Below are 15238 nucleotides of genomic sequence, written 5' to 3'. Positions count from 1 at the left end.
GTCTATTTCCCGCTGTGATGAGACTCCGGCCTCAATCCCCCTATGAACACCCTCCTGTCTAACTCCGCCTGTGAAAATCTCTGCTGTCTAATTCCCCCTGTGATCACCCTTCTGTCTAATTCAGCCACTGAACACCCTCCTGTCAAATTTCCCCTCTGAAAACCCACCAGTCCATTTCCACCTGTGAACAGCTCCCTGTCGAATTCGCCTGCAAACACCCTCCTGACTAATTCCCCCTGCAAACACCCTCCTGACTAATTCCCCCTGTAAACACCCTCCTGTCTAATTCACCTGTAAACACCCTCCTGACTAATTCCACCTGTGAACACCCTCCTGTCCAATTCCCCCTGTGAACACCCTCCTGCCTAATTCCCTGTGAACATCCTCCTGCCTAATTTCTCCTGTGAACACCCTCCTGTCCAATTCCCCCTTTGAAAACCGTCCTGCCTATTACCCCCAGTGAACACCCTCCTGTCTAATTATCCCTTTGAAAATCCTCTTCTCCAATTCACCCAGTGAACACGCTCCTGTTTAATTCCCTCTGTGATCACCCGCCTGTCTAATTCCCCCTGTGAACACCCTCCTGTCGAATTCCCCCTGTGAATATCTCTGCTGCCTAATTCGCCCTGTGATCACCCTCCTGTCTAAATTCCCCCAGTGAACAGCCTCCTGTCTAATTCCCCCAGTGAACAGCCTCCTGTCAAATTCCCACTGTGAACCTCCTCCTGTCTAATTCCCCCTTTGAACACCATCCTGCATAATTCCCCCTGTGAACACCCACCTGTCTAATTCCCGCTGTGCTGACCATCCTGCCTGATTCCCACTGTGAACACCCTGCTGTGTAATTCCCCCTGTGAACACGCTCCTGTCTATTTCCGCCAGTGAACACCCTCTGTCTATTTCCCCCTGTCATCATCCTCCTGTCTAATTCGCCCTGTGAACACCCCCACTGTCTAATTCCCCCTCTGAACACCCTCCAGTCTAATTCCACGTCTGAACACCCTCCTGTCTAATGCCCACTGTGATGACCCTCCTGTCTGATTCCCCCTGTGAACAACCTCCTGTCTAATTCCCCAATTGACCACCTTCCTTTTTAATTTCCCGTGTGATCGCCCTCCTGTCTCATTCCCCCTGTGAACACCCTCCAGTTTAATTCCCCCTGTGAACCTCCTCCTGTCTAATTCCTACCTCTGATAACTCTCCTGTCTAATTCCCGCTCAGAGCACCCCCTGTCAAATTCCCTCTGTGATGACCCTCCTTTGCAATTCCCTCTGTGAACACCCCCCTGTCTAATTCCCCCTGTGAACACCCTCTTGTCTAATTCCCCCCGTGATGTCCCTTCTGTCTAATTTGCCCTGTGAACACCCTCCTGTCTAATTCCCCCTGTGAACACCCTCCTGTCTAATTCCACCTGTGAACACCCTCCTGACTAATTCCCCCCGTGATGACCCTCCTGTATAATTCGACCTGTGAACACCCTCCTGTCTAATTCCACCTGTGAACACCCTCCTGTCTAATTCCCCCTGTGAACCCACTCCTGTCGAATTCCGCTTGTGAACACCCTACTGTCTAATTCCCCTATGATCACCCTCCTGACTAATTCTGCCTGTGAACAGCCTCCTGTCCAATTCACCCTGTGAACATCCTCCTGTCTAATTCCCAAGAGTACAGCGTGCTTTGTAATTGCTCCTGTGAACCTACTCCTGTCTAATTCCCCCTGTGATCACCCTTCTGTCTAATTCCACATGTGAACACCCTCCTGTCTATTTGCAGCTGTGATGACACTCCGGTCTCAATCCCCCTGTGAACACCCTCCTGTCTAACTCCGCCTGTGAAATTCTCTGCTGTCTAATACCCCCTGTGATCACCCTTCTGTCTAATTCAGCCTCTGAATACCCTCCTGTCAAATTTCCCTCTGAAAACCCACCAGTCCATTTCCACCTGTGAAAAGCTCCCTGTCGAATTCCCCTGCAAACACCCGCCTGACTAATTCCCCCTGTGAACACCCTCCTGTCTAATTCCCCCTGTGAACACCCTCCTGTCGAATTCCCCTGTAAACACCCTCCTGACTAATTCTACCTGTGAAAACCCTCCTGTCCAAATCCCCTGTGAACACCCTCCTGCCTAATTCCCCGTGTGAACAGCTCCTGTCGAATGCCCCCTGTGAGCACCCTGCTGTCTAATTCCCCCTTTGAACACCGTCCTGCCTATTTCCCCCCGGTGAACACCCTCATGTCTAATTATCCCTTTGAAAATCTTCATCTCTAATTCACCCAGTGAACACGCTCCTGTTTAATTCCCTCTATGATCACCCTCCTGTCTAATTCCCCCTGTGAATACTCTCCTGTCAATTCCCCCTGTGAAGATCTCTGCTGCCTAAATCGCCCTGTGATCACCCTCCTGTCTAATGCCCCCAGTGAACAGCCTCCTGTCTAATTCCCCCAGTGTACAGCTTCCTGCCAAATTCCCACTGTGAACCTCCTCCTGTCTAATTCCCCCTTTGAACACCCTCCTGTCTAATTACCTCTGTGAGCACCATCCTGCATAATTCTCCCTGTGAACACCCTCCTGTCTAATTCCCGCTGTGCTGACCATCCTGCCTGATTCCCACTGTGAACACCCTGCTGTGTAATTCCCACTGTGAACACCCTGCTGTGTAATTCCCCCTGTGAACACGCTCCTGTCTATTTCCGCCAGTGAACACCCTCTGTCTATTTCCCCCTGTCATCATCCTCCTGTCTAATTCGCCCTGTGAACACTCCCGCTGTCTAATTCCCCCTCTGAACTGCCTCCGGTCTAATTCCACGTCTAAACACCCTACTGTCTAATTCCCGCTGTGATGACCCTCCTGTCTGATTCCCCCTGTGAACAACCTCCTGTCTAATTCCCCAATTGACCACCTTCCTTTTTAATTCCCCGTGCAATCACCCTCCTGTCTCATTCCCCCTGTGAACACCCTCCAGTTTAATTCCCCCTGTGAACCTCCTCCTGTCTAATTCCTACCTCTGATAACTCTCCTGTCTAATTCCCGCTCTGAGCACCCCCTGTCAAATTCCCTCTGTGAGGACCCTCCTTTCCAATTCCCTCTGTGAACACCCTCCTGTCTAATTCCACCTGTGAACATCCTCCTGAGTAATTCCCCCCGTGATGACCCTCCTGTCTAAATCGACCTGTGAACACCCTCTTGTCTAATTCGACCTGTGAAAACCCTCCTGTCTAATTCGACCTGTGAACACCCTCCTGTCTAATTCCACCTATGAACACCCTCCTGTCTAATTCCACCTGTGAACACTCTCCTGTCTAATTCCCTCTGTGAACACCCTCCTGTCTAATTTCACCTGTGAACATCCTCCTGAGTAATTCCCCCCGTGATGACCCTCCTGTCTAAATCGACCTGTGAACACCCTCTTGTCTAATTCGCCTTGTGAACACCCTCCTGTCTAATTCCACCTGTGAAAACCCTCCTGTCGAATTCCCCTTGTGAACACCCTACTGTCTAATTCCCCTATGATCACCTTCCTGACTAATTCTGCCTGTGAACAGCCTCCTGTCCAATTCACCCTGTGAACATCCTCCTGTCTAATTCCCAAGAGAACAGCGTGCTTTGTAATTTCTCCTGTGAACCTACTCCTGTCTTATTCCCCCTGTGATCACCCTTCTGTCTATTTCCACATGTGAACACCCTCCTGTCTATTTCCCGCTGTGATGGGACTCCTGCCACAATCCCCTTGTGCACACCCTCCTGTCTAACTCAACCTGTGAAAATCTCTGCTGTCTAATTCCCCCTGTGATCACCTTTCTGTCTAATTCAGCCTCTGAACACCCTCCTGTCAAATTTCCCCTCTGAAAACCCACCAGTCCATTTCCAGCTGTGAACAGCTCCCTGTCGAATTCCCCTGCAAACACCCTCCTGACTAATTCCCCCTGTGAACACCCTGCTGTCTAATTCTACCTGTGAACACCCTCCTGTCCAATTCCCCCTGTGAACACCCTCCTGTTTAATTCCCCCTGTGAACCTCCTCCTGTCTAATTCCTGCCTCTGATAACTCACCTGTCTAATTCCCGCTCATAGCCCCCCCTGTCAAATTCCCTCTGTGATGACCCTCCTTTGCAATTCCCTCTGTGAACACCCTCCTGTCTAATTCCCCCCGTGATGTCCCTTCTGTCTAATTTGCCCTGTGAACACCCTCCTGTCTAATTCCACCTGTGAACACCCTCCTGACTAATTCCCCCCGTGATGACCCTCCTGTCTAATTCCACCTGTGAACACCCTCCTGACTAATTCCCCCCGTGATGACCCTCCTGTATAATTCGACCTGTGAACACCCTCCTGTCTAATTCCCCCTGTGAACACCCTCCTGTCTAATTCCACCTGTGAACACCCTCCTGACTAATTCCCCCCGTGATGACCCTCCTGTATAATTCGACCTGTGAACACCCTCCTGTCTAATTCCCCCCGTGATGTCCCTTCTGTCTAATTTGCCCTGTGAACACCCTCCTGTCTAATTCCCCCTGTGAACACCCTCCTGTCTAATTCCACCTGTGAACACCCTCCTGACTAATTCCCCCCGTGATGACCCTCCTGTATAATTCGACCTGTGAACACCCTACTGACTAATTCCCCCCGTGATGACCCTCCTGTATAATTCGACCTGTGAACACCCTCCTGTCTAATTCCCCCTGTGAACCCACTCCTGTCGAATTCCGCTTGTGAACACCCTACTGTCTAATTCCCCTATGATCACCCTCCTGACTAATTCTGCCTGTGAACAGCCTCCTGTCCAATTCACCCTGTGAACATCCTCCTGTCTAATTCCCAAGAGTACAGCGTGCTTTGTAATTGCTCCTGTGAACAGCCTCCTGTCTAATTCCCCCTGTGATCACCCTTCTGTCTAATTCCACATGTGAACACCCTCCTGTCTATTTCCCGCTGTGATGACACTCCGGCCTCAATCCCCCTGTGAACACCCTCCTGTCTAACTCCGCCTGTGAAATTCTCTGCTGTCTAATTCCCCCTGTGATCACCCTTCTGTCTAATTCAGCCTCTGAATACCCTCCTGTCAAATTTCCCTCTGAAAACCCACCAGTCCATTTCCACCTGTGAAAAGCTCCCTGTCGAATTCCCCTGCAAACACCCGCCTGACTAATTCCCCCTGTGAACCCCCTCCTGTCTAATTCCCCCTGTGAACACCCTCCTGTCTAATTCCCCTGTAAACACCCTCCTGACTAATTCTACCTGTGAAAACCCTCCTGTCCAATTCCCCTGTGAACACCCTCCTGCCTAAATCCCCGTGTGAACAGCTCCTGTCGAATGCCCCCTGTGAGCACCCTGCTGTCTAATTCCCCCTTTGAACACCGTCCTGCCGATTTCCCCCCGGTGAACACCCTCCTGTCTAATTATCCCTTTGAAAATCCTCATCTCTAATCAACCCAGTGAACATGCTCCTGTTTAATTCCCTCTGTGATGACCCTCCTGTCTAATTCCCCCTGTGAACACTCTCCTGTCGATTCCCCCTGTGAAGATCTCTGCTGCCGAAATCGCCCTGTGATCACCCTCCTGTCTAATGCCCCCAGTGAACAGCCTCCTGTCTAATTCCCCCAGTGTACAGCCTCCTGCCAAATTCCCACTGTGAACCTCCTCCTGTCTAATTCCCCCTTTGAACACCCTCCTGTCTAATTACCTCTGTGAGCACCATCCTGCATAATTCTCCCTGTGAACACCCTCCTGTCTAATTCCCGCTGTGCTGACCATCCTGCCTGATTCCCACTGTGAACACCCTGCTGTGTAATTCCCTCTGTGAACACGCTGCTGTCTATTTCCGCCAGTGAACACCCTCTGTCTATTTCCCCCTGTCATCATCCTCCTGTCTAATTCGCCCTGTGAACACTCCCGCTGTCTAATTCCCCCTCTGAACTGCCTCCGGTCTAATTCCACGTCTGAACACCCTCCTGTCTAATTCCCGCTGTGATGACCCTCCTGTCTGATTCCCCCTGTGAACAACCTCCTGTCTAATTCCCCAATTGACCACCTTCCTTTTTAATTCCCCGTGCAATCACCCTCCTGTCTCATTCCCCTTGTGAACACCCTCCAGTTTAATTCCCCCTGTGAACCTCCTCCTGTCTAATTCCTACCTCTGATAACTCTCCTGTCTAATTCCCGCTCTGAGCACCCCCTGTCAAATTCCCTCTGTGATGACCCTCCTTTCCAATTCCCTCTGTGAACACCCTCCTGTCTAATTCCACCTGTGAACATCCTCCTGAGTAATTCCCCCCGTGATGACCCTCCTGTCTAAATCGACCTGTGAACACCCTCTTGTCTAATTCGACCTGTGAAAACCCTCCTGTCTAATTCGACCTGTGAACACCCTCCTGTCTAATTCCACCTATGAACACCCTCCTGTCTAATTCCACCTGTGAACACTCTCCTGTCTAATTCCCTCTGTGAACACCCTCCTGTCTAATTTCACCTGTGAACATCCTCCTGAGTAATTCCCCCCGTGATGACCCTCCTGTCTAAATCGACCTGTGAACACCCTCTTGTCTAATTCGCCTTGTGAACACCCTCCTGTCTAATTCCACCTGTGAACACCCTCCTGTCTAATTCCCCCTGTGAACCCACTCCTGTCTAATTCCACCTGTGAAAACCCTCCTGTCGAATTCCCCTTGTGAACACCCTACTGTCTAATTCCCCTATGATCACCTTCCTGACTAATTCTGCCTGTGAACAGCCTCCTGTCCAATTCACCCTGTGAACATCCTCCTGTCTAATTCCCAAGAGAACAGCGTGCTTTGTAATTTCTCCTGTGAACCTACTCCTGTCTTATTCCCCCTGTGATCACCCTTCTGTCTATTTCCACATGTGAACACCCTCCTGTCTATTTCCCGCTGTGATGGGACTCCTGCCACAATCCCCCTGTGCACACCCTCCTGTCTAACTCAACCTGTGAAAATCTCTGCTGTCTAATTCCCCCTGTGATCACCTTTCTGTTTAATTCAGCCTCTGAACACCCTCCTGTCAAATTTCCCCTCTGAAAACCCACCAGTCCATTTCAAGCTGTGAACAGCTCCCTGTCGAATTCCCCTGCAAATACCCTCCTGACTAATTCCCCCTGTGAACACCCTCCTGTCTAATTCTACCTGTGAACACCCTCCTGTCCAATTCCCCCTGTGAACACCCTCCTGTCTAATTATCCCTTTGAAAATCCTCTTCTCTAATTTCCCCAGTGAACACCCTCCTGTCCAATTCCCCCTTTGAACCCACTCCTGTCTAATTCCACCTGCGAACACCCTTCTGTCCAATTCCCCGTGCAAACAGCCTCCAGTCTAATTCCCGCTGTGAGCACCCTCCAGTCTAATTCCCCCTGTGAGCACCCTTCTGTCTAATTTCCCTTGTGAACACCCTCCAGTCGATTCCCCACTGTGAACATCCTCCTGCCTAATTTCCCCTTTGAACACCCTCTGGTCTCACACCCCCTGTGAAGTCCCTCCTATCTAATTACCCCTGTGATCACCCTCCTGTCTTACTCCCCCTGTGAATACCCTTCTGTCTTTTTCCTCCTGTGATCTCCCTCCTGTCTTATTCCTCCTGTGAACACCCTCCTGTCTAATTCCCCCACTGATCACCTTCCTGGCTAAATCAGCCTGTGAACAAGCTCCTGTCTAATAATCCTGTGCAAACCCTCTTCTCTAATTCCACCAGTGAATACGCTCCTGTTTAATTCCCCCTGTGATCACCCTCCTGTCTAATTCCCCCTGTGATCACCCTCCTGTCTAATTCCCCCTGTGATCACGGTCCTGTCTAATTCCCCCCATGATCACGGTCCTGTCTAATTCCCGCTGTGATCACCCTCCTGTCTAATTCCCCCTGTGATCACCCTCCTGTATAATTCCCCCTGTGACCACCCTCCTGTATAATTCCCCCTGTGAACACCCTCCTGTCTAATTCCCCCTGTGAACACCCTTCTGTCTAATTCAAACTCTGAACACCCTACAGTCTAATTCCACCTGTGAACACCCTCCTGTCTAATTCCTGCAGTGACGACCCTCCTGTCCAAATCCCACTTTGAACACCCAGCTCTCTAATTCCGCTGTAAACACCCTCCTGTCAAATTCCCGCTGTGATGACACTCCAGTCTGATTCCCCTTGGAGCACCCTCCTGTCTAACACCCCCTGTGAACACCCCACTGTGTAATTCGCCCTAGAAACATGCTTTGGTCTAATTCACCCTGTGAAGACCATCCTGTCTAATTGAACCTGTGAACACCCTCCTGTCTCATTCCACCTGTGAACACCCTCCTGTCTAATTCCCCCTGTGATCACCCTCCTGTATAATTCCCCCTGTGATCACCCTCCTGTCTAATTCCCCCTGTGATCACCCTTCTGTCTAATGCAAACTGTGAACGCCCTACAGTCTCATTCCACCTGTGAACACCCGCCTGTCTAATTCCTGCAGTGACGACCCTCCTGTCCAAATCCCACTTTGAACACCCAGCTCTCTAATTCCGCTGTAGACACCCTCCTGTCAAATTCCCGCTGTGATGACACTCCAGTCTGATTCCCCTTGGAGCACCCTCCTGTCTAATTCCACCTGTGAACACCCTCCTGTCTAACTCCCCCTGTGAACACCCTCCTGTGTAATTCGCCCTAGAAACATGCTTCGGTCTAATTCACCCTGTGAAGACCATCCGTTCTAATTGAACCTGTGAACACTCTCCTGTCCAATTCCACCTGTGAACACCCTCCTGTCTGATTCCCCCTGTGATCACCCTCCTGTCAAATTCCCCCTGTGAACACCCTCTTGTCAAATTCCCCCTGTGAACACCCTCCTGCCTCATCCCGCCTCTGAACACCCTCCTGTCCAATTACCGCTGTGATGACCCTCCTGTCTAATTTCCCCTGTGAACACCCTCTGTTTAATTCCCCTGTGTTGATCCATCTATCCAATTCCACCTGTGAAAACCCTCCTGTCTAATTCCCCCTGTGAAGAGCCTCCAGTCTCATTCCACCTCAGTTAACCCTCCCGTCTATTTCCACCTCTGAACACCCTCCTGTCGAATTCACCCTGTGAACACCCACCTGTCTAATTCCAGCTGTGAACTCCCTCCTGTCTAATTCCACCTCTGACTACCCTCCTGTTTAATTCCCCCTGTGAACACCCTGCTGTCTAATTCCCCCTGTGAACACGCTCCCTTCTAATTCCCCCAGTGACCACCTTCCTGTCTAATACAACCTGTTAAAACCCTTAAGTCTAATCCCCCCTGTGAGCAACCTCTGTCTAATTCCCCGAGTAAACACCCTCCTGTTTAATTCCCACTTTGAAAATCCCTCCTCGCTAATTCACCTTGTGAACACCCTCCTATCTAATTCCCCCTGTGAACAACCTCCTGTCGAATTCCCCCTGTGAACACCCTCTTGTCAAATTCCCCCTGTGAACACCCTCCTGTCGAATTCCTCCTGTGAACCTCCTCCTCTCAAATTCCCCTGTAAACACCCTCCTGTCTAATTCCCCCTGTGAACACCCTCCTGTCTAATTCCCCCTGTGAACATTCTCCTGTCTAATGCCCCCTGTGAACATTCTCCTGTCTAATACCCCCTGTGAACACTCTCCTGTCCAATTCCCCCTGGGAACACCCTCCAGTGCAATTCCCCTTGGGAACACCCTCCAGTCTAATTCCACCTGTGAACATCCTCCTGTCGAATTCCCACTGTGAAAATCCTCCTGTCTAATTCCCTTGTGCACAGCCTCCTTTGTAATTCCCCCTGTGAACACCCTCCTCAGTTTAGTTTAGTTTAGAGATACAGCACTGAAACAGGCCCTTCGGCCCACCGAGTCTGTGCCGACCATCAACCACCCACTTATAATAATCCTCCACTAATCCCATATTCCTCCCACATCCCCACCTGTCCCTATATTTTCCCTACCACCTACCTATACTAGGGGCAATTTCTAATGGCCAATTTACCTATCAACCTGCAAGTCTTTGGCATGTGGGAGGAAACCGGAGCAACCGGAGGAAACCCGAGCAACCGGAGGAAACCCACGCAGACACAGGGAGAACTTGCAAACTCCACACAGGCAGTAACCGGAATTGAACCCGGGTCGCTCGAGCTGTGAGGCTGCGGTGCTAACCACTGCGCCACTGTGCCGCCCTCAGGTAGGTTTGCTGCACAGGTAGGAATACTGGTCACTACCATGTTCCCTGATCTCTGAGAAGTTTCTCGAGTGCGCAGTAACCTGTGTAATATCATTTGATACTGAAGAAAAACCCTTCAGATGTAACAAAAACTGACGTTTCCTTATCTTCGTGTGTCAAAGGAATTTGACAGTATCCCTTCAACACCTTTGTCTCTGTTAGACACAATGGTGCAGGCCAACTCTCTAGCTTTATGCTTCAAGACCACCGTGGAATTCCAGCAGCTCTGACTAGGCTCAACTAAGCTGCCTTCCGGCGGCATTGGATCTCTGCTTTTACTTGGGCCGGTCTGTCTGGACCGAAGCAGCATGGATTGTGTTTTAAAGGAATGGTTCCCTGATACTAACATCAGGTGCGGGGCTAAGCTTGAACATCCCGGCTTATCCCTACAAACTGTAATAACTCTTGTGAAAATCCTGTTTAGGTCTTCATGTTGTTTTGCCTTGAAATGCAAAAGCAACTTGTCCAAATTTACTAATTATTCTGTATTCGCTAATCTGATATTTGGAGATTCAATCTGAGGATAGTTTGTGTCACCCTCTGCCTCATTCTCACTATTCTTTTCCTTCTCATCAGTCCCGATAACCTGACAGTTGCTTATCTGCCTCCCTCTGAAAATATTACCTTAACCTATTGTTGTGGCACAACTGTTCTTCTTCCAGCGATTAGAGGTGTCATCAAGTAATCTATTTTACCCACTCTTTCTATCAGTCTGTACGGGCCACAGAACCGTACTTTTAATGGTTCTCCGTGTAATGGTAACAACACTAATACTTCACCTCCTGGTTCAAAATTGCGGGCTTTTGCATTCATACCTGGCCATTTTTTTCCATATTGACTTGGGATGCTTTCAGGTGAGCCAAACTGCAAGCTTTCGTGAACTTTCCCAGTACACGGATACATACTCCAATATTGAAGTTTCATTCTTTTGTTCCAAGAATCTGTCTTATATGAGTTTTAGAGGACCTCTTAACCACTCTGTAACCTATTAATGTGTGTGTGTGGAAACCTCTAGTTTGTGTGTGAGGATAGAAGTTGGCATTTTGCATATAATTTTTATAGTTCTGTTTAGGTACAATAAAGTTAACATCTTTCTTTGTTGTCTCAAGGAAACCTGTCCTATTGCAATGAAGTAAGTAATCAACACCTACTGAATTGGTCAGTACTTTCACTTTAATAAAGATTTAAACCTGCTGCGGTCAGAAGAATTGCAACTCACATCATTTAACTGGTGCAGTGCAGAATTTGCAAGAAGTCCAAAACTTTCCTTTGGAGATAGCATTCTCTTGAAGATATTTGTATCCGAGACTGGATAAATTTTTTTTCGAAACGAAAGCCACATTTAGTAGTCTGAACGCTACCTGAGATTTCAAGGCCATGCATGGTGAGGTAAGCAAAGATCTAAGACAAGCAGCACCCCCCCCCCCACCACCACTAACAACAACCCCCACCCCACCCCCTCCCACCACGCCCACCCCGATGTTTTTGTAACATCACATGAAAGTCCAAGAATGGCTTGAATCAGATGGCACATGTGTGGCATGATAGGGGGTTACCGGTGTAAGTGTGCAGATGCAATTTATTACATGTGAAGCAAGCAACGTGTAAAAATGCATGATGCAACTTAACTGAAAAGCGGGGTACAGACATACTCAACTTGACAACAGCACAACATGAAATAGTTAATGTGGCCAGTATAGAGAGACACAATTTTCAATCATCAAGGCATTGACACATCCTTCACAGAGAAACTGACTATCAAATAATCATGATGGAATTAGGACAGCATGCTGATGTCAGGAAGATTTGGAAGGCAGCTTGCGGGTTCATTTCAGACCAGGAATCACCAAACTGTGATATGCGTGTACAGAAGTGGGGGAAGGAGCAGAAGAGACTCATACACTGCTCTTAGGGACTCCAGTGTGTCACCATTAACACTCTGAAAATGAACCCATGGAGCAACGTTTCTATTCTTTTCGAATTGTTACAAACGATAACAATGATGATAATTTTCATACTCTGCTATTTGAAGAATATCACCTCGACACGGCAGAGTTGCACTGTTGAATTGAGCTGGACCACAGCTCTCAATAGAGAATAACGGCAATGAAAGTATTGAGGGATAAATATATTGCCATAGATTTCACCCTCAAACTAAGAGATTGTAGGTAGTTTGGGATGGTTATATTTGGCTTCAATGTAATATCTATTTTAATACTGACACATTAGTTAAAGGAGTTAGTTTTATACCAATGTGCTAAAATAAATCAATCAGTCGCAATTCATCTTAAAACTTGATTAATTTAGAGGAGTTTGAAATGTATTAATCTGTGTATGCTTTGATTCAGTAGATTGAATGTACCTTTAATAATATAGATGTATAATGGAAAATTATATATTGCCTGTGTCATGCACAAACGAATTGCGCGTTCTGACAATCTTCAGCAGTCTAGCGAACAAATATTCAGTTTTTGTGCAAATTTCATATTGTCTGTGTCAGTACAAAGGAATGATAACAAAGGCAACAGAGCCTTTACTACCCACTAGCATACATCCTATCACCTCAAATCTCAATTAAAGTGTGCTAGCAACTGACGGCGAACTAAAAGCAATTCATAGTGTTTAACAGCCCAGACCCTACCCCGCCCTTCCACCAGTGTACTTCTGGTCAACCACCTTTCAGTCACCTCTCGTCTGCCACTCCGCTGCTCTTTGGTGTGTTGCACCCCTCCACCTTCTTGTGTATTTCATGTTTTCCAGCTGTTGGTCACACCTTGTCCATTGGGGTTAAATATAACATTTATGCTTCAGAAACACTGGGACCCGCCTCTGGGCTGCACTTAGTTGAACTGTTTATTCATTAATTGAACAAATGATTTAACCGGATATTTCACCACACTCTTGACTTGCTCTCTGAACTTGGACTGAGTCACCCCATAAATGAATGTGTTTGTGCAGCAGCTTAAACTACACAGCATAAATCCGACTTGTAGAAATATATATTCAGAATCATTGTAATCCCTGGGGTCTGCCGCCTTAATGGTATAATATAAGAAATATATAACATACACCAACCACAGAAGTATGAAGCTGCCGGATATGGTGAAGAGTAAAATCACAGACTTCCTTCTGCTCTCCATCTCTGGGTCACTGTGATTCTCTCCCTTGCTCTGACCCCTCAGTCCCTTACGCACTCGACTAGCCACTAAAATGTGTCTGACTGTCAGAGCGTTTAGCAACAGAATTAAAGCGAATGGGATTAATGGGGTTACTACCTTATCAACCCTGTCAAATCCCAACCACCCTGGCTTAGTATAATAGCTTGGCTTTGGATAACACAACCACACTGCGTTGTCAATTATCTCTACAGGTTCATATACAAAGTAGAAGGGGATGTTTTTTAAACAGAGCAGAATGCAGGTTATTGCCAGAACCACTGCTGCAGTTTTCTCTGTGCAATATTTTATTTTCAGCTTCTGGCAACAAATGGCCACAAATCGATCAAAGGTGAATGTAACCGTGAGCCAGACGGAACAGTCTGTGGCTGCACGTCTCATGGCACCAATAACAGTGCACAGAGGGCTCATTTCCAGTAACGATCCTGGGAAATAATAATAACTGACTCGCCACAGTATTACTGCAGTGATAATGACCAGTAGGTCCGCTGCTGCCATGGCCACCAGGTAGCGAGTGGTACAGGTGGAGAGTCCGCACTTTCCCCGGGACAGGATCATAATCGCCAGTAAATTAACTGTAAGAGAGAAAAGGGGAAAGAGACTGGAAATTACTGATAAAACATTCTTCGTGTCAATCCCAGACAGTAATTGTAGGGTTTTAGCACCAGAAACAGGTGGGTTGGGAGTGTGTTTGTCAGAGTCTGGCAGGGAACAAGCAGACAACCACTTCCAGGAGGCGGGTTGGAAATTTAAATACTTTAATGAGGCTGGAAGCCTCTGTTTTGCAGTTTTAACTATGGCTGGCCGGTTCTCCCCATTATATCCCACGCCACATATAAAGACACCCTGGATTGGCAATCAGAACCATCCCCCACTCTGGGTTTAGATCCCTCCAACCTGGAATCACACCATCGTTCCATGTATCGAACCCCACCATACGCTGGGATTGGATCACACCCCACAGACTGGGTCTCACCACACCTGGGAGTGCCCTCCCTGGATGGGTCCCCCCTCTGGGCTCCGACCCCTCTTCCGAGAACAGACCACCCTCCCAGGTTCGGAAGCCCCAGGAATTAGGTACCCGAATCATGTCTTGGATCAGACACTCCCTGCGCCGTCTCCCCCTCACCAGACATTAATCACATTCCAGGATAAGGGGGATCCTAGCATTGGACACTCTCTCTCCCTCCCTGGACTGGGACCGCCTCAAGCACATAAGAGCCCTCCCCGAGTGTTATGATATTGCTTTAAATGCTAGAGTACTAGTTAACATACTGTTGAAAAAGTGATTAATTTGATATGCAATAAAGGAAAGGATGCAAGCCAACATGTGATACAGCTTTTGGAGGAGTGTTAGTAAACAGTCAGGTTTCCTGCAATTCTGTTATTTTGTAATAAAGAACTTTCATTCATCTCAGAATGTTTGATATGTTTGTGTTGAGGAAGCAATAGCACATTATGGTGGCAGCGGAACACAATGCGGTAGCACTGATGCAGAGGGACTCAGCGTGCTCACAACAGTATTCAGCATGGGACAGAGATCTCAAGCATGACATCGAGGATGGTGATTTCCTCCGTGGAAATCAATAAAGCCTGGGTCAACACTGCTGATGACTGGAGGAAGGGGCAGTGCTGTGGCATAGAGTCTGGTTCATAGACTACCCTTCAAATTAGTACTCCAAGAGAGTGTGAGCAAATGAAGGGGAGAGTTTATTTGAAGTGTAGCCCGCTTTGAATACTGCCACTAGCACGCTCCGTCCCTCTGTTCTAGATAATTTCCACGAGTCCCAACTCTTCTGGGAGCGTATGGAGCTATGCTTTTTGGAGCTTCATGTCACAAAACTTGACATAGTAAAGATTGCGATTGG

At 48.2% G+C, this 15238-nt stretch overlaps 1 protein-coding gene across 1 annotated transcript; it reads right to left on the bottom strand.

Moving 5' to 3' along the window:
• Positions 1-13034: 13034 nt before the first annotated feature.
• On the bottom strand, positions 13035-13868 carry LOC137363724 (probable G-protein coupled receptor 139). Its single transcript, XM_068027328.1, has one exon. It carries the CDS (start codon positions 13866-13868, stop codon positions 13035-13037), a length of 834 nt encoding a protein of 277 aa, XP_067883429.1.
• Positions 13869-15238: the final 1370 nt, after the last annotated feature.

Source organism: Heterodontus francisci, unplaced genomic scaffold (assembly GCF_036365525.1).
Source record: "Heterodontus francisci isolate sHetFra1 unplaced genomic scaffold, sHetFra1.hap1 HAP1_SCAFFOLD_330, whole genome shotgun sequence".
Lineage (NCBI taxonomy): Eukaryota > Metazoa > Chordata > Chondrichthyes > Heterodontiformes > Heterodontidae > Heterodontus > Heterodontus francisci.
This window is presented reverse-complemented; position numbering and strand designations above follow the sequence as displayed.